This window comes from Pseudoliparis swirei, chromosome 24 (genome assembly GCF_029220125.1).
Source record: "Pseudoliparis swirei isolate HS2019 ecotype Mariana Trench chromosome 24, NWPU_hadal_v1, whole genome shotgun sequence".
Classification (NCBI taxonomy): Eukaryota; Metazoa; Chordata; class Actinopteri; order Perciformes; family Liparidae; genus Pseudoliparis; species Pseudoliparis swirei.
Genome location: NC_079411.1, coordinates 25,758,720 through 25,779,326, shown reverse-complemented (window position 1 = coordinate 25,779,326; position 20,607 = coordinate 25,758,720). Strand labels below are relative to the sequence as shown.

The 20,607-nt window shown below is 42.2% G+C and overlaps 1 protein-coding gene across 1 annotated transcript in view; it reads right to left on the bottom strand.

Annotated features, from left to right (window-relative positions):
• Positions 1-6,870: 6,870 nt before the first annotated feature.
• rgs12b (regulator of G protein signaling 12b) overlaps positions 6,871-20,607 on the bottom strand; it is a 50,346-nt gene continuing 36,609 nt past the window's right edge. The window contains 14 exon segments of the mRNA XM_056410101.1: positions 6,871-6,930; positions 6,933-7,432; positions 7,751-7,937; positions 8,817-8,887; positions 9,008-9,104; positions 9,220-9,346; positions 9,420-9,493; positions 10,514-10,726; positions 10,841-10,929; positions 11,013-11,154; positions 12,491-12,673; positions 14,009-14,152; positions 14,733-14,825; positions 14,923-15,092. Coding sequence (XP_056266076.1) covers positions 6,871-6,930; positions 6,933-7,432; positions 7,751-7,937; positions 8,817-8,887; positions 9,008-9,104; positions 9,220-9,346; positions 9,420-9,493; positions 10,514-10,726; positions 10,841-10,929; positions 11,013-11,154; positions 12,491-12,673; positions 14,009-14,152; positions 14,733-14,825; positions 14,923-15,092 — 2,150 coding nt within the window.

Below are 20,607 nucleotides of genomic sequence, written 5' to 3'. Positions count from 1 at the left end.
GTGTTTGGGGATGATATTACTTCCAGGGCCTCGGTGGTGCGTTCAGGGGCATTTTTTTCTTGGAAAGCCAGGTGAATGTATTGAATACTTATTTTATGAATAAGTAATAATCTTATGCTAGAATATCCAGAAAACCAAAGACGGCTGACGATGTCTTTTTTTTAAAATTAATCCTAATTAAGGTGGTTGACGTGTGTGAAAAAGGTTCATGGAAATAGAGCTTTGACCGACTTTAATACGATATTTTTAGTTTTTTATCTTTTGATCTAAAGATTTTACACATGACTACTATTCAGTTTGAGAACACGGAGGAGGCTCAGGAGGAGTTTGGTGAAGTCAGAAAAAACATATCCCCGATGATGTCATCGAGGTTAATTTGACTCTAAACGGAAAGTTTTCCGAAGAAAGAAGTTAACAAAGCTGAAAGTGGCCCAAAGAAACATGTTGTGAATTAGTATTATAACATTTCAGCCTCTGCTGCTTCGAGTTTGCCGGTTATCAGGTAATCCGATGTTAAGGGAGAGCAACACTAGAACGTTTAGAGATTTATTATTAAAACAGAATTACAGGTGTTGGAAAAACAGACCAGGAAGTGCATCGCCGTGTCCCAATGATGCGCTCTACTCTTTGCATACGGCGTGAACTATTGTTGTAGATACTGTTTTTGCAGTTTATATATAAATAATTTGGAATGAAACAATAAAAGTTGTATCTTGACTTTTCAAAATTAGCAAGATAAGTATTTCATCTAAAATATGAGAGATGGGCATCTTCATCTTAATATACATTATATTTCATAAAGGTTATGTGTTGTGTTTGTTATCTGTGAATATAAGCGTGGGAGTAAAAAAATCCCTGTGAAATGTAATAGAGTACAGGTAGTATTTAATGGAAATACTCAGGTAAAAGTACTTAATTAAATGACTTTAGTGAGCACATAAAGTACTTAATTAAATGACTTTAGTGAGCACATAAAAATACTTAATTAAATAACTTTAGTGAGCACATAAAAGTACTTAATTAAATGACTTTAGTGAGCACATAAAAGTACTTAATTAAACGACTTTAGTGAGCACATAAAATACTTAATTAAATAACTTTAGTGAGCACATAAAAGTACTTAATTAAATGACTTTAGTGAGCACATAAAAGTACTTAATTAAATGACTTTAGTGAGCACATAAAAGTACTTAATTAAATAACTTTAGTGAGCACATAAAAGTTCTTAATTAAATAACTTTAGTGAGCACATAAAAATACTTAATTAAATAACTTTAGTGAGCACATAAAAGTACTTAATTAAATAACTTTAGTGAGCACATAAAAGTACTTAATTAAATGACTTTAGTGAGCACATAAAAGTACTTAATTAAACGACTTTAGTGAGCACATAAAATACTTAATTAAATAACTTTAGTGAGCACATAAAAGTACTTAATTAAATGACTTTAGTGAGCACATAAAAGTACTTAATTAAATGACTTTAGTGAGCACATAAAAGTACTTAATTAAATAACTTTAGTGAGCACATAAAAGTTCTTAATTAAATAACTTTAGTGAGCACATAAAAGTTCTTAATTAAATAACTTTAGTGAGCACATAAAAGTTCTTAATTAAATAACTTTAGTGAGCACATAAAAATACTTAATTAAATAACTTTAGTGAGCACATAAAATTACTTAATTAAATGACTTTAGTGAGCACATAAAAGTACTTAATTAAATAACTTTAGTGAGCACATAAAAGTTCTTAATTAAATAACTTTAGTGAGCACATAAAAGTTCTTAATTAAATAACTTTAGTGAGCACATAGTTGGAAACTTTCCACCACGACATTCTGAGAATGAATAAGTAGCGTGGAATTGAGGCCACGCCCTCCCACTTCCTATCCAGCTCCGAACCCTGGGAGCGGCGGGGGTCTCGGGACCCTCTGCGGGGGTGCGTCCGGGGTTGCGCGTCGACCCCGATTTTGTCGACATCCAAAGCTCGCTTCGGGGTCGAGCGGTCGGAGCGGGACGGAGGAGACTTGGATTTGCGACGTGAGCGAAGAGGAGGCCGCGGTGGAGGAAGAGGAGGAGAAGGAGGGTCGGGGTTGGAAGACGTTTTTCTTCTGCTGGGCATTTTGACACCTCCTCCTCCTCCTCCTCCTCTCTCCTTGTCTCTCCATCTGTTTCTGTCTCTACCTGAGGAAGAAGAGGCCGCTTTAAAAAAAGAGAGACGACAAAAGAGACGGAGACCAAAGAAATGACAAAGCACTCACGGACACTGCAAACCAGCCACGTGCGAGGACCTCACGGATAACACACACACACACACACACACAACATAGCTGAACTTAAGCAGGATATCTGAGAATGTAGAGAATGAGAAATTAAAGATGATTATTCACATTCCCTCTAATTAAGCGAACTATCACACTGACAGCCATGACCAGCCTGTCGCCAACTGTTGCAACACCATGGACACACACACACACGCACACACACACAGTGGATGTGACGATATTCCCATGCTGGCTCTTGGCTATGACATCATGGGAAAGATGGGTAGATGGCGCTCCGTGTGGCTCAGTGTGTGTGTGTGAAGAGACTGTCTCCATCTTAACACAGCATACTGCCATCTACTGGTGTGACGTCGTTACTGGTGGACGTGGTTCATGTCACTGGTTCCACCTTCTGGTCTCAAACACGTGACGGGAATAGTGACAGTGAAGGGATGGAAAACATCTCCCTGGATTTTATTTTGGTAACGTTAAGGCTTGCGGCTGCATGGATTGGTCCAGACTGAAATACACAGACATGAAATACCATTTGTTTCCAGACTTTGACGTTCCCATTACCTGGGGATGCAGGTTCAATGCTAATTATCAAATGCTACATGCTAACATGCGAAGCTATCCACATTGTTTATCTGCTAACTAGCTAAACATCAACATGTTAGCATTTAGCTTAAAGCATCGCGGTGCCGTGTGCAGAACTGTAGGTGAAGCACGAGACACTTCCCTTATAAGTACGATTACTTATGAGACGTTGACTTGATATGGATAGCGGTATGAATACACACACCCTTCGTAAACAGGTGTTTCCACGTAGCGAGCTTAATGCCTGGATAAACCGTTAGGTTAGGCCCCGCCTCCTGTGGCATATGTGGGCGTGTCTAGTTGATTGACGTCTCTCTCTCCTGGGACAAATTACATCTTTGTTCTGGTGTTCTGCTGTGCATATAAATGCAATACTATGTATTCCTCCCGCTAGGAGGACACAATATTACACGTGAAAGTATAATTACTTGTTTTAATGTACGACAGTTTAAACTCAGCCGTTAACTTTAACTGTCTGTTATTCTTCGTCTGTCATGTTATACCTTCTCTCACCAGCAGGCGGAGCCATTTGAGCTGAGAACTCAAACTGCTGGTGCGTTCAGGGGGTCATTATTTTGTTGGCCAGTGGGCAACAGAATCAGGGAATTAAAACACCAGAGCAACAACAGTATTCATATCTTTTTTTTTTGTATTTAGTTTTTAGTATTTAGTTTTGTGTTTTGTATTAATTTTCATTGATGCTCTGATGTGTACCGCTGCTGTGATTTTTTAAATTTCCCCACTGTGGGACGAATAAAGGAATAATAATATCATATCATATCATATCATATCACAGCTTATTGAACGATGCCCCCCCCCCCCCCCATGTAATTACAGCAGAAATCAAATAACTCAATAGATCTTGCAGCATGAAAACAATACATACATTACTTGGCTTCCTTTTGAAGACATTTCAGCACTTCCATGATATTCCATACGGATTTATAGTTTTCTCTATTTGACCAAATACATTTTATTGTCTCCATAAAGTACGTTTGACCCTCATTTGACAGATTTACAACACCAAAAGGTGGAAACTCCCAAATCCTTATACATACAGATATGTTTTTGTAATGCTCTTTCAAATTAATGTATTTTGACACAGTCCCAGACTCTGGGGAATCCCACACACTCGTACATCACCGTCAAACAGAGATCTCATCTCTGGCTTTGATGAATGTGTGTGTGTGTGTGTGTGTGTGTGTGTGTAAAAGTGAGGCTAAAAGCAGAAGAGGCACATTTGTTTGTTCTTGTTTTGCTTAATTATATGGACTGTTACGAATACTGTTGGTCCAGGAGGAAAAACCTTAAATAGAAACACTAAATAATAAAACTGAGGAATTATTGTGATGAAAAACAAAATAAGATCATCATGTGACGCCGAGGATACACACGGATGAAGACGCTCTGTGTTTGAAGGGGCGTGAGAGCATGTATGTGTGAAGGGGAAATGAGAGCCTGTGTGTGTGTCTGTGTGTGTGTGTGTGTGTGTGTGTGTAGACAAGAAAGAAACATAAGCTAGTTGTGTGTGTGGGCTACCAAAGAGACCAGCATGACAAAGCTTGCCTAACAAGGCGGTGAGCAGAGGAGAACCCATGCATAGCTAATAGCACACACACACACACACACACACACACACACACACACACACACACACACACACACACACACACACACACACACACACACACACACACACACACACACACACACACACACACACACACACACACACACACACACATCAAATGAAGTAAGGAGAATAGAATAAATCGGATATTATTGAAAGTGGAATAAAGAAAGAAAGGAGGCTGCTCACACAAGGCTCTACAGAGAGAGATAATTCAATCTTTAAAACATTTATTTGATCTATTTACAGACAGTACAGTCAACTGGGGAGAAAAGAGGAGGAAGTATTTCTATTGTGACACAACTGAAGAAACGGCGTGAGCTGCGTTGTAACTGCAGCGACACGGTGATCTCACACAGGACTATATACAAATTAATACTTTTAACTGATAGGATTGTAAAAATTAAAAGGACGTGGGGGGGAAATTGATGTCTTTTTTGACGATATACTACAGGGTAGGAGTGAAACCTTTAAAAAAAATGTTAAAGCGTTTTGGCTTGTTAGTCCAGATATTCCGACTAAAATCTTGCAGGGAAAAAGTTTCAAAACACGGTTGAGTTGCTAGGTCGAGTTAGAAATTAAAAATAGGTGCTGCCATGTGATGTAGTGCAAAGAGAAGAAGAAAACATGGAGATGAAGAGATGGAAAACCGCTCGAGAGCCGTCGGCGCCGACCGCCTCTGGATCATTGGGTCGGGGCGTGCGCGCGCTCGCACCCGCCGGAATCTCTTTTCACGAGTGACACGAGAAAAGCCCGAGGCGAGAGGACCGAGGCGGGAACACGGGACGCCCTGCGCTCCAAGACGAGCGGAGGAAACGGCTGAGCGGGACGCGTGTGCGTCGGTGCTTCTGGAGCGGAACGTTTGGATTCGTGGGGGTTCTGGAGTGAGCTCAACGGCATGAAACACGCGGGATATCATGTCTACGGGGTCAGCGGAGCAGGGTTCTGACACATTTTGACCAATGGACTTTTCCATGACTTTTCCATGACTTTTAACCCTCCTGTTACCTTAGGGTCAATTTGACCCCATTCAATGTTTAATGTCGGTGTTCTTTCGGGTCAATTTGACCCGAGGCTGTTTTTCACTGTCAAACATATAAGAAATATCAACTTTTTTATATATTTAAAGGGCTATTTAGGTAGTCAACAAACAAACATGAAGTACCTCACACTTAAACTTGGCAAACAATATTAATTCTAATAATTTTCTGGAGGTTTTAATTGCTGGGGTCAAATTGACCCCGAGGGTAAAATATGTTAGTAAATGTAAAGGTAACAGGAGGGTTAACCAAATTTCCATGACTAAACTGAAGTCTCGGTATAAACATGAAACATTTAGAAAATTTTGCATTTTGAGAGCGTATACGCCGGCTTATATTTTGAGCGTCTTTCTTTAAAAAACATATTAATTATTTCAAACTCGGCGTAAATGAACATGTGATCATAACAAATTTACATGAGTTTTCCAAAACTTTTATGATTTAAGTTTTTTCCATGACTTTTCCAGTACTTTAAACCAAATTTCCATGACCAAACTGAAGTTTCGGTATAAACATGAAACATTTAGAACATTTTGCATTTTGAGAGCGTACGCCGGCTTACATTTTGAGCGTCTTTCTTTAAAAAACATATTAATTATTTCAAACTCGGTGTAAACGAACATGTGAATATAACACATTTCCATGACTTTTTCAAAACTTTTATGATTTAAGTTTTTTCCATGACTTTTCCAGGCCTGGAAATGACCATTTTTAAAATTCCATGACTTTTACAGGTTTTCCATGACCGTACGAACCCTGTGAAGACGCCTCAATCCCACCGGATGAGGAACATCTGGTGATTTTTCGCAAAATAAAAAAATAAAAAAACCTCAACACACCTGCGGGCGTGAAGAAAAACACACATTTTGAAAGGTTTTTAGGGGAAGAAGAACAAGAAAAAAAAGGCAGGAAAGATAATTAGTTGTTTTTTTTCAAATCTGTAAAGATGTGTCAAGTCTTGTTTTGTAATTGGCTAAAGTGCTTTGTTAGATTCTGTACACGGGAGGGGAGGGTGGAGGGGGGCGGGGGAGGGGTGGGGGGGGTGGAGGTTGGCACTGGTCATCGAGCTCAGAAAGTTCACACAGGTACAAAACCATGCAAAGCCCGATGCATCCGCTAATGTCCTCTCTTCATCTGATCTTTGTTTCCACAACGTTTATTTTTACTAAATCAACACAAATTTAAGAGCGTAATCTTTTACCTTTCTCCTCGTGTTTAATGTAAAATAAAGGGAGGAGACCAGGATGCATTCTGGGCCGACGGTGAACTTCAAACTGACTTCATTGGCGTCTCCAGTCAGCTGAAGGACATGGTGAAAGTTCAACAAGTTTTTTGGGGGTTCACATGGGGGAGGTACCTGAGCTCGGCTGACCGCCCTGTGCTTGTTGTTGTTGTTGTTGTTGGGGTGGGCTGTGCACTCGAGGGCCGAGGGAGTGACGTAGTTGAGGCGGGGGCTGTTGATGTCCCCCTCGCCCACCAGAGTCAGATCGGACAGCGCGTCCTCCTCCGGCATCTGGACCGCTTCCCCCCCGCGGGCCGGGCGGACGGGCGAGACGGTGCCAGGAAACAGGGGAGGGGGAGGAGGGGGAGGAGGGGGGTGGGGTCTGCCTCTCCTCGCCCCTCCGCCCTCGGTGCCCAACGCAGAGTCCAAGCTCTGGGACTGACGGCTGGCGTTGAGCAAGTGGCCGCCGCCGCCGCCGCCGCCGCCCCTGTCGTTGCCGTTCGCCTTGTTGCCCCGGCGACCTTGGCTGCTGGGCAAGCTGCCACTGTCGGAGGCGTAGGGGGGAGGGGCCGCCGGCGACAGGCGCAGGAAGTCCGGGAGCTGCAGGTCGCTCTTGTTGAGGAGGCCTCGCTGGTCATCCGCCCGGTTGCTCTGGGCTTTGGATATTAGGTCGAAGAACTCTGCGCAAACACACACACACACACACACAACAAATAGGTGAACATGCACACACACACACACACACACATGAATAATCACCATAAAAAACAGTCAAACGCATCTGTTGTAATTTAGAAAAACATGCAGCAGGGGGGGGGGATTAATATAGTTAGACAAGTCAAAGCTACATTCAGTTTGGAGCAGAGGTGACTGTGCTACATGGAGCTCGCTAGCTTCCAAAGCATCTGGTTAGTGTGATCACAGCAACCAAGCTACAGGAACAAAAGTAAATAAATAAAAAAACAGAGAGAGAGAGAGAGAGGTTGTTCAGTCTTTACCTTCAGCTTCATCTATATTAATCTTTTTCTGCTTTCTTTTCTCCGGCGCCTTATGGAGAGAGACAGAGTGGTCGGGTAAGACGGGCTTGCTGCTCGCGTCAGGACCGGGGGGCCCGGCCCGGCCATTTCCCCCGTGGGGGGGGGTGCGGGGGCCTGAACCGGCTGTCCCTGACGGCCCGTTCTCCCCCTGGGGGGCCACAATGAGAGCGGAGGAGCAGGGGCGTTAGAGCCCCTCACGACGGCGAGGAGGGCGACACATCGGGATGAGAGTTCGATGATGGGTGTGTGTGGGGATGGGGATGGGGGGGGTTGATGACACAAGTTTGACGCTTTACTTTTTTGAGAACAAAGACAGTTGAAGTGGGATGAACATCGTTACGATGATGACGTATCAAACACACACACATCCAGGACGACGTCTAGTCTACAGGCGGACGGAGCGTCCCCGACATGGAGGGCGAGCAGCAGCGCACACCGCGACACCAGAGGGACCGACGGCGCGCTCGGTAAAGCCGCGCTACTGCCCCTTTAAGGGGGGGGGGGGGGGACAAAAAGCGTATTTCTTTTAAGAATCGACCAAGAAAGCGCTAAATGACCCTCGCAGGTTGTTATTAATCCCGTTACAAAGACGAGAAAGCCCGAGCGGCAAAGCGCCGACGCCGCCGCCGCCGGAGTCCCTCGAAGGTCGCGAGATCCAGAAAAACAAAAACGCTGCCGTCGCCGGGGGAAACCGCCGGGTTTGGGTTACGGAAGAGAAGAGAACCGGCGAACCGGAGGGAGAGAAGTCGACGGTGCGCTCGGCCGGAAACGGAAACGGCGGCGAGACGAGGAGACGACGGACACACATCGTACACACATCCCCAACACATTGCAAACAGACACTGGGGGGGGGCGAGTGAGCACAGCGAGACAGAGAGAGAGAGAGAGAGACACTTAGTAGCGTGACATCATCAACCAGGAAGTGAAGACATTCTGTGGGTTATGAGACATTCCGGTGCGAGAGGGAAACGGGGGGGGGGGGGCAATAAGAGACGCGGGATGGGGGGGGGGGGAGGAGGCGTCTTACGGGTGTCGATTGGTTTCTGCTCGTCGAGGCCGGGGCCACGAGGCCCTTGGAGGGGGCCGCCTTCTGTTTGTCTGAAGGGAAAAGAAGCAGATTGAGACGAAAATATGTACTCAACAGCACCTGCATGTGTGTGTGTGTGTGTGTGTGTGTGTGTGTGTGTGTGTGTGTGTGTGTGTGTGTGTGTTGCTTACCTTTTCCAGGGATGTTTTCCGCAAGATCTAATACCACTCGCAGCCCATCCAGGTTAGATATAGGAAGACCTAGATCCAATGGCTCCAGCTCTCCGCTCTGCATCACACACACACACACACACACACACACACACACACACTATGAGTTTGACGACTTCCCTCACACCGCCTGTCCGTCTTGTTTATTTCCGTCTATACACAGAGGCTCTTACAATGCGTGCCACCAAGTCAGCGAGGTGCAGGCCGTATTTGGCCACCACGGGCCGGAGGACCTCGGTGACGGGCTTGGTGGGTTTGGCTTTCAGGCCCACCGAGCGGTTAATGGGGACCAAGTCGAGTCTGGAAAAGGAAAAAAGTGCGAATGAGTGTTCTCTGAAGCAGCATATAAAGAGTTTAATGACAGCCAGCGTACCTGAAGAGAGTGCGTTTTTCGAGTCGGAGGTCCCGAGAGCACAGCGTCAGACAGTCCTGGTCTAAAACAAGTGGCTGAGGGAGCGAGAGAGAGAATAAGAGAGAGTCACCGTGAGTCCAGCTAGTGGCTGAAACTCTTAAAAATTTGATTAAATAAAACGACAAAAAGATGCTCTGAATTTGAGAAATGCTTCTCTTTGTGTGAAAACGACTTCCGTGTTCTCTTTTGGCCGAGTGCATCAAAAAAAACATGTTTATCGTATCGTGACCGTGTAAAGATGACGTCACCAGCATGTTGTGAATCGACTGCCCGTTGAGCAGTGAGACTGAATCAGAACACGACATTCGGGTTACATAACGTCCCAAAGATGAGCCGAAGGACACAAAATCGCACACTTCTGTGGGATAGTGATTTTTTAAAATATCATTTGTATAAAGAACTTTGAGGCTTATGATGATGATGATGATGATGATGATGATGATGATGATATACCTTTATAATTGAATTGAATTCGTCCCACAGTGGGGAAATTTCAAAAATCACAGTAGCGGTGCACATCAGAGCATCAATGAAAATAAATATAAAACACAAAACTAAATACTAAATACTAAACTAAATACTAATACTAAATACAGGGTTCGTACGGTCATGGAAAACCTGGAAAAGTCATGGAATTTTAAAATAGTCATTTCCAGGCCTGGAAAAAGTCATGGGAAAAACTTAAATCATAAAAGTTTTGGAAAAGTCATGGAAATGTGTTATAATCACATCATTTACGCCGAGTTTGAAATAATTAATATGTTTTTTCAAGAAAGACGCTCAAAATATAAGCCGGCCTACGCTCTCAATACGCACAATTTTCTAAATGTTTCATGTTTATACCGAGATTTCAGTTTGGTCATGGAAATTTGGTTTAAAGTCCTGGAAAAGTCATGGAAAAGTCCTGGAAATCCATTTATCAAAATGTGTAAGAACCCTGTAGATATACAGGGGGGAAACAAAGTAAAGTGCAGAGTTTACCAGGATCTCCAGCGATCGACTGACAGCAGCAGGAAGGAAGGACTTGTGGTGATCATAAAGAACGTGTGTTCTACCTTCTCCCCTCCGACCAGGAAGAGGTCGATGGCCGCCAGGTTGATGCAGAGCTTCTCGCAGAGGCCCAGCAGCAGGTCCCTGATGGACACTCCGGCCCTCAGAGGCACCGAGCAGCACGAGCCGTCCGGCAGACTGATGCTACACTGCCTCAAGGGGGCGCCGCACTCCGCCGGCACCGAGCCGCCGCCGCCGCCGCCGCGGGGAACATCGGCCTGGAGCGAGGGAGACAGACGGAGGTTTGAGAGGAGGAGCGGACCCGACGTCTCTCTTCGGTTTTTTCTCAGCGATGTTTCGAGCAGATGAAAAAACGCTCCGGGCTCCTTCACCTCGGGCCTCGCCGACGTCCCCAGCTCCAGGCTGGCTCCCGACGACAGCGACCCCTGGGACTCACGGCGACCATTGCTGTCGGAGATATCTGGAAGAACGACACAGTCGTCAGTATCCGAACCTGCAAATCCGACGCGAGGGACCGCTGCCGTGGACCAGAACGCCACTGACTGGAGTTGAAGTCGGTCAGCTCGCGCTTCTTCGAGCCTTTGCCGAAGCTCCTGTTGCGGGACCAGGAGAAGAACATTCCTTTCCTCCGCTCCCCCGAGTCGTCCTCGTTCAAAGACCGGCCCGACTTGCTGTTTTTGTCCTCCTGTAAGACACGCGCAGGGTCGATGAGGAGCGGCAGACACACACACACACATGTACACACACACGTACACAAAGAAACCCACCAACGGGTGAATGAAACCCCGTTAGAGAACACACACACACACATACAGATGAGTCAGATGCTTTAGGATATATTCTGTTCTATTGAATATAAACCCAGAATCATATATATATATATATAAATATATATAAATATATATATATATAAATATATGTATATATATATATAAATATATATATAAATATATATATATAAATATATAAATATATGTATATATATAAATATATATATAAATATTTATATATATATATAAATATATATATATATACACACATATACACAAATATATATATACACATATATATACACACACATGTATATATATATATATATATACATACCCATACATATGTATATATACAGGACTGTCTCAGAAAATTAGAATCATGCATTCTGGATTCATTACAAATCAACTGAAATATTGCAAGCCTTTTATTCTGATTTATTGCTGATTATGGTTTACAGCTTAAGAAAACTCAAATATCCTATCTCTAAATATTAGAATATCATGAAAAAGTATACTAGTAGGGTATTAAACAAATCACTTGAATTGTCTAATTAACTCAAACACCTGCAAGGGTTTCCTGAGCCTTGACAAACACTCAGCTGTTATAAATCTTTTTGGTCTGAGGAAATATTAAAATTTTATGAGATAGGATTTTAGAGTTTGCCATAATCAGCAATATTAAAAGAATAAAAGCAATATTTCAGTTGATTTGTAATGAATCCAGAAGAAAATAAAGAACTTTATCACAATATTCCAATTTTCTGAGACAGTCCTGTATATATACACACACATATATAGATATATACATACACACATTTATATATATACATTTATATATATGCACATTTATATATATATGCACATACTGTATACATACACACACATATAGTATATATATACACATATATACACACACTTATACATATATGTGTATATATACATATATATAGACACACATATATATACATGTATATACATTTTAATCCTGATGTGATCAGATTTTCTGCCACATAGAAAATAAAGATTTTGACCTTTAAATTAACACGACTCCACTTTATAGCTGTTTCCATATATTTCCAAAGAGTTCACGATATCCCAACAATAAAATAAGACCAGGTGCAGCCAAGTGCAGGAGGCTTAGGTACACACACACATATACATATATATATACATGCATACACATATATACGGAGACATATTTATATATACATGTATATATCCCACGTCGCTGAGGAGGCTCTTGGGTACCTTCTTGGGCGTGGACAGGTTGGAGCGGTCGGAGCCGGTGGTGCTGTGCTTGGAGGTGGGGCTGCTGGGGACGTGGTAGGGGTCGGGCAGCGGCCGCCCCTCCACCTCGGCCAGCATGCACTCCTGGTACAGCAGAGACTTGAGGAACCGCGTGTAGCTGTCGAACTTCATCAGGTTGAAGATCTAGAAGGAGGAGACGAGTTGTTAGTGGGCGGCGCGGCATGTGAGGGAGGAGGGAACCAGCACAGACACACATGGAGCATGTGGAAAAAGCTTTTTTATTCATTATTATTTTCTATTTTTTTACCTTTGTTATTATTTGCATCTTTTATTTCTTTCTCTACTTTAGTTTTTCGTGTTTTGTTCTTTACAATTGTAAACTGACACATAGACAACAAATGAAAATACTTGTTCTCTGATCCCTGTGTGTCATATTGTGCATCATCACGAAAGTTTATATACAAAATATAAAAAATAATCAATGAACACAAAAAAGGCAAAGAATGAAATATTGGATGACAATGTGTGTGTGTGTGTCTGTATGTGTGTATGTGTGTGCGTGTGTCTGTATGTGTGTGTGTATATGTGTGTGTGTCTGTGTGTTTAAGTGTCTGTATGTGTGTGTGTGTATGTGTCTGTGTGTGTATGTGTCTGTGTGTGTATGTGTGTGTGTGTGTCTGTGTGTGTGTTTTTGTCTGTGTGTATGTGTCTGTATGTGTGTGTGTGTTTATGTGTGTGTGTCTGTGTGTTTAAGTGTCTGTATGTGTGTGTGTGTTTATGTATGTGTCTGTGTGTGTATGTGTCTGTGTGTGTGTGTATGTGTGTGTGTGTATGTGTATATGTATATGTGTATATATATATGTATGTATATATATGTATATATGTATATGTGTATATGTGTATATATATATGTATATATGTGTATATGTATATGTATATATGTGTATGTGTGTGTGCATGTGTGTATATGTCTATATGTGTCTGTATGTGTGTGTGTGTGTGTATGTGTATGTGTCTGTATGTGTGTGTGTATGTGTCTGTGTGTGTGTGTGTATGTGTCTACAGTACATGTGTGTATCTGTGTGTGTGCATGTATGTGTGTATGTATGTGTCTGTGTGTGTGTGTGTGTGTGTGTACAGTACGTGTGTGTATCTGTGTGTTTGCATGTATGTGTGTGTGTGTGTGTGTGTGAGTGTGTGTGTGTGTGTGTGTGAGTGTGTGTGTGAGTGTGTGTTGGAGCTGTTTGAATTCGATAGAGCTCGTCATCAACTCTTCCTCTTTCCTCCGAGGCCGTTCACATGAACGATGCTTGAAAGTGGGCGGAGATGAACCGTCGAGCTCGTGTCTGTGAGAACATCTCGTTCTCAATAGACGTCAGATCTACGAGTGATCATAATAAATATGACCCCGCAGGGGAAATCCTCTTCTTCACTTTCCCCCGAGGAAGGTCGGAGGTCACGTGGCCTCAGTGCAGCTCCAGCGTGGCCGAGCCCTAGAGCTCGCGTCGGACCCGTTACCTGCTGCTGCTGCTCCTTGAACATGTCGGGTCGGGGGGCGTTGAGGATGTCGTCGGCGAGCTGCGCTTGACTGTCGATGTTGACCGGCGTGGTGGCCTTGCTGGACAGGAAGCTGTTGTAGATCTCCCTGGCACGCTGAGAGAGCTGGAGGAGGAGGAAGAGGAGGAGGAGGAGGTTTTGGATCGAAAAGACGAGGCGATAAAAAGAAGATGAGGAATTACATCACGTAACTAGAACGGGCACTCGGCAGAGCGCATACCTTTGCATATCACAAGATTGGGCATTGAATTATGAACATTTTGGCATTAGTTGCATGCCAATTGGATAAAAATTGACCGCGCTATGGTAAAAATACGATTTGTACCTTTTCATGACCTTGACCTTGACCTTTGACACGATCGATCCCAAAATCTAATCAAATGGTCCCCGGATAATAACCAATCATCCCACCAAATGTCATGCGATTCAAGAAGATTTTGACCTTTTCATGACCTTGACCTTGACCCGATCAATCCCAAAATCGAATCAAATGGTCCCCGGATAATAACCAATCATCCCGCCAAATTTCATGCGATTCGGTTTAATGCTTTTTGAGTTATGCGAGGAACACGCATACAAATAAATAAATAAATACACGGCGATAAAAACATAACCTTCCGCATTTTCAATGCGAAGGTAACAATGATGCAACAATGTGATAAATCAACGTGCGATCAGCTGTTACCTGCTTCTTGTCATTCTCGGGCACGTGGCTGAAGAACTCGCACGCCTGCCAGAACAGGATGTTCTCCTCGCTGAACTCTTTCTTCAGGAACTCCTGCGACACGAAAAATCAACAGATAAACATCGGAAATATGTTGGCGTTTTAAAGAACAAACAGCCCGTCCGCTGCCGTGTGAACGCGCGGCAGCTACCGAGAAGTAGCGGACCCCCACGGGGTCCTGCAGCAGCCTCTCGAAGCAGGCGGCCCAGCTGGCCACCCGCCTCTCGGTGTGGCGCCGGTGGCTCTGGACGCTCGGCAGGCTGGCATTGCTGTTCAGGCTGTTGTCGCTGGTGCAGCCCTGCAGCTCCACGCTGTTGAGCTCTGGACAACAAACACACACACACACACACACACACAACATGAGACATGGGCAGCTCCCAATTTGATTCTGATTCAGAGTCTAATGAGACGTCTATCGATGGTTGCTCTGATCTCAGGAGGGTGATGTGGTTCTGTCAATCCTAGAGAGAGGGGTCCTCCTCTGTTGGTCTCTTGAAGGTTTCTTCCCTTTTTTTCCCCCGTGGAATTTTTTTGTACATTTTTGTGGGGAGTTTTCCCTGATCCGATGTGAGGTCAAAGGTCAGGGATATCGTAAAGTCCTCTGGAGGCACATTTGTAATTTGTGATATTGGGCTGTATAAAGTAAACTGAATTGAAGTGAATCCCGATGAGGCCAAAGCAACGGCCCGTTAAACATCCTCCTCACGTCCCCCCCCCCTCCTGTCCCTTTGCAAGTCGACACCCGACAGCTTTCACTCAAACGATCCCCGCCACACTGACGTTACACATTCGATCCGCTCGACTGTTTTTCCGACTCCCGTGTCGTAAATAAATGTGCTTGTGACTTAGCGACAGTCCAAGGAACGGCAGTACAGTTTGACATAATCCATTATATATCGCAATATAGTAAACACGCGCAAAAAAATTGCAGATGAATCTAGAAAAGACCCTCGGAGAGCAAAATGAAGAGTGAAAAATACGTTTTAATAACCTGATGTTCACTGTTTTGCTTTATATCAGACACTCACTCGTGTAAGAGTAAAACTGTAGTCGTGGACAAGAAAGCAAACTACTGTAGAGTTGTACTGGTTTTTATCTTGAATATCTATGCGTAGATTATTGTTTAGTGATTTATTTTTATTATTGAAGGATATCTCTGTGTAGATTTTTTGATGATATACTGTCATATTACAGGATGTATTAATTCTTGGTAATATATAATTATAATTATATTTTCGATTTAAACCTTTTCATTATAATTATAATTATTATATAAATAATAATAAATATAATTATAATTATATTTTCGATTTAAACCTTTTTATTATAATTATAATTATTATATAAATAATAATAAATATAATTTAAATTATATTTTCTATTAAAACCTTTTTATTAGAATTATAATTTTCCATCTCCGGCTAAAGGCTTTGAACACAACACGAAACGACATTACACTACAGATTCAGAGAAAGTTAAAAAAACACAACGTACTTCCGCCGTCTTTTCCAATTGCAAACATCCGTATCTGCAGCTTTCGTTTCAGAAGCGTTGAAAAGTGCGTTCACACCACGCTTCATTGTACATGTGATCAACTGTATGTGTAGTCGCAGTCTCGATTTGATCACAACAACAACAACAACAACAGGAAGTGGATGCATTAATCCAGAGAAGAATTGATTATCCATCCCCCCACAGGGACCCTCAGTACGTCTGTGCTCTTAATGTTTCGAAACAGACTTCTGAAGGCAAAAAAAAAGAAAAAGACGAGAAGCTGAGAATAACCAGAATAACAGCGCTCCGGGCCTCCAGAACTGAAAGTGGGCCGCTCCGTCGAGATAAAACAAAAACAAGGACACCCCGAGGGGACGCATCGCCGGTCAGGTGGCCGCGCCGATGCAAATCTTGTAAATAAACTGAGAGACCAGTATGCTGCTCCCGGCGAGTCCCTGTGGGATGCCACAAATAAAACTTGGCTATTAATGAATAATTCCTGTGTGATCTGTCGACTGTTGCAGCTGTGGCAGCCAGCCACGGACGAGACCACGAGGGGACACTGCGGCCCAGAGAAGACAACAAAGTGAAAACACCTGGGGTGATTGGAGGCGGGCGGCAACCAATCACCACCGGCAGATAAAAGACAGGACAGAAGCCCACAAGGAGAGTGGGGCGATTGAACTAAACCTCTGGTATTGGGAAATAAAAGACTTTGCATTTGATGGTAAATTGGGTGTGGACAGTTTAATTGTTATTTCTCAGTCACGGGGCACCCGCCGGGTGCCACACAGCATTCTTCTTGTTTTGAGTTTATCAATGGCAGTTTTCATACTCAGAATGACGCCTTTTCCAACCGTTCACGCTCAGTTTTAAACTAGTAAACAGACTTCTGCTTCTTGATAATAATCTGTTTCTGTGAATGGGAGACATGAAACCATCACTATATCGTGTCAGTACCAGTCATAATGGATTATTAACAACGAGGACGTTGTGTCAACTGCCAAAGAGTTGAAGTATTTCTATATTTTCCTCTCCATGAAAATGCAATTTAAAATGGAACTTCGCAGAAAGAGATGATGTCTGCCGCCTTTATTACTGAAATTAAGTACACTATCGGTCAAAAGTTTTATTTATTTTATCTCCAATTGTTTATTTGTTTGTTGCTTAAATTTTAGAGTACAGTGAGAAATTAAACTGTGTACATTTCAATAAAAACTGTAGAAATGTAGGTGTTTTATATATATATATATATATATAGATAGATATATAGATATATATAGATATATGAAAATAAATAAATATATAAATAAATATATATATATATATATAAAATAGATATATATAAATATATATATATATAGATTATTTAGTAAGATTTGAAAAGCCCTGGAAACTAGAAAACATTCATATTTTTACAAAAACAAATGTAGGGGCTTTAACCCTTGTGTTGCCTTAGGGTCATTTTGACCCGAATCAATATTACACCCTCCCCCCGCCTTTGGGTTATTTTGAACCGATTCAATGTTTCACCCTCCTGTTACCTTTATATTTGCAAACATATTTTACCCTTTGGGTTCAATTTGACGCCAGCAATTAAAACCTCCAGAAAATTATTAGAATTAATATTGTTTTCCAAGTTTAAGTGTGAGGCACTTTATGTTTGTTTGTTGACTACCGAAAGAACACCGACATTAAACATTGAATGGGGTCAAATTAAACCTAAGGCGGGGGGAGGGTGTAATATTGATTCGGGTCAAAATGACCCTAAGGCAACACAAGGGTTAAGTCAGATTATTCAGAACAATTTCCCATCTACATTTCACGGAGGATATACTTTGGAAAGCATGCTAAATTAAATCCATGTTTGAATTAAAATGCTCAACAGAGCTCAGAAACCGAGTGAGTATCACTCCTAACTCACGTATTACCTTTATGGAGGAAATAAACCGCTGAGCAAAAAAATACAAATAATAATAATAATGTACGGATGTTTTCCGACAGTCCCAGACAGGTGAACCCTGCAGCTGGTAGTTTAAATAAAACAATTAATATCAGAAAACCATCTGCATCGTGTTCCCGTTGCGATTGGAAATACTTTTTAAAAAGTGGCAGTGACATCAAAGCTCCAAATCTGATTAGATTTGAGTTTTTTGCTGCTCGTGCATGAAATCTACATTTCCTTTAGTTGTAGAAGAAGTGGAAGCTGCAGCCGTGTCCTCACCCGGGTGGAGCTGGTAGGAGCCGGTGTGGTGCCAGCGGGGCAGGTAGCGAGTCCTAAGGGGGATCCAAGCCCCTGCATCCATCACCACCCTCTCAGGGCCCTCCCCAGACCTCAAACACAACATGTTGAGCGCAAAGACGGAGCGCACACACACACGTGCAAACATCACACGAAGGAAGCGAGGGAAGGAAAACAGGGAGAGAGGAAGAAGGATGGAGAGAGATAGAGAGGGTGGTGGTGGTGATCCACCTGGATGACAACCTGATAGACCACAAAGAGAGCCAGGTCACACACACACACACACACACACACACACACACACACACACACAGCGCTGTGGGCTTCCAGGTCGGTAAGTGATCCGGACTTGAGATGAATAATTGAGAGCCGAGGGGAGGACGGAACTAAAAACGCCAGAGCACAAAAGCATTCACATTCACACACACACACACACACACACACACACGCACACGCTCACACACACACTTGCAGTCTCAGTGACATTTAGTGCTAAACAAAAAAATGGCATGAAAAGTTGCCGTAATACCCGGAGAGGAAGTTCAGAGGATGTGTATTCAAATCCAAAAGCTGAAGGCCTTTTGAAGTCAAATCACTCCTATTATTATTTCTTTAAACACATTTTTTGTTGGCTGTGTTTTGTTTTATATTCTATTTATATATTTATTTTGCACTGAAAACACACACACACTGTACTAGTGTGAGCGGTTTCCTTAGTGTCACATTAAGATTAAAACAACTGTCGCTATTATTAAAATTGTTTATATTTAAATTTTTTTAATGCTATCTATTCATTATTATCTTTTTTTCCCCCTTCTTTTTTTTCTATTCTTGGAGCACCATTTGATGTGTGTTGTTCTTTGTGTGTACCTGAACATCACGTGTACCGAGACATACAACGGGAGAAATTTTATGAAAATGAATATTGTTATGTTGTTGAAGACTAAATAAAAAAAGTGAGTATATAAAAAAAAAAAGTGAAGCTCGCTGCTGTGACGACCCCAGAAGGGAAACTTGGGGTTCAATGTCTTGCTCAAGGACTCAAGTTGCAGGGGGTCGAACCACCGTCCTCGTGGTTGAAGGACCCACTGAGGCGCAGCCAGCACAACCAATGGTTCAAATCCTCTGGATAAATTATTAATGTACAGTTAAACTATTTCATTCGTTTTCATAAGTGTCTAAAAACTAATATATATATCTATATATATATACACATATATGTATATATATTTATTATTTATTTATTTATTATTTTTCTTTATTTTATATTAATTTTCTGATTTATTTGATTATAATAATTTAGGATCGGACTATATAAGCATTTTTGCTTCTACCTATACCTTTTCAGTCTCTGTTTTGTATATTATATAGAATAATATTGTATTGTATTGCAATGATTGACTGAATAAAATACACAACAAAAAATACACAACCACTTATCAGCTTTAGAGTTCATTGTAAGGCAGGAAGTATTTGAATTTTTTTTTTAAAGCATTCCTAATCTCACTGGACAGTGCTAACCAGTGTTGGGAGTAACGCATTACAAAATAACGCATTACTGTAATTCCACTACTTTTAGCGGTAACGAGCATGTAACGAAGTCTTTTTTTTAAATCAATTAACGCAGTTACAATTACTGAAATTTAAATGAGTTCGTTACTCGCGTTACTTTCTTTTGTGAAAAATGAACACTTGCAGACAAGAAGACAAGATAGGCCTACTTTAGCTCAGGCCCGGGGTGGGTAATCGGGAGAGTTCCCGGTGGGCCGCTTCACTTCTGGGCCGGTCGAGAATTTGTTGACGTTTGTCACGTTAGTCCATCTTCTCTTAAAGTGGGCTACACACGTTCCGCATTCTGACACCGCAGCCTCTGCATGGGTTGTACCATGGGAGGAAGTTCACCCCTCCCAAATAATAGAGTTGGTTCAGTCCATTATGGAATCAACCAACTCAATTTGGGAGTGGCAACTGGTAAAGAGAGACAAAGGCCTAATGATTAGCAACATAACTATTCGGCTAACGTTGTAGCCGTGATTAATATCATTGTAGCGTTGTCAACCTATTCCCAAGCAAAATATTAAATTGAATTAAAATATTAGC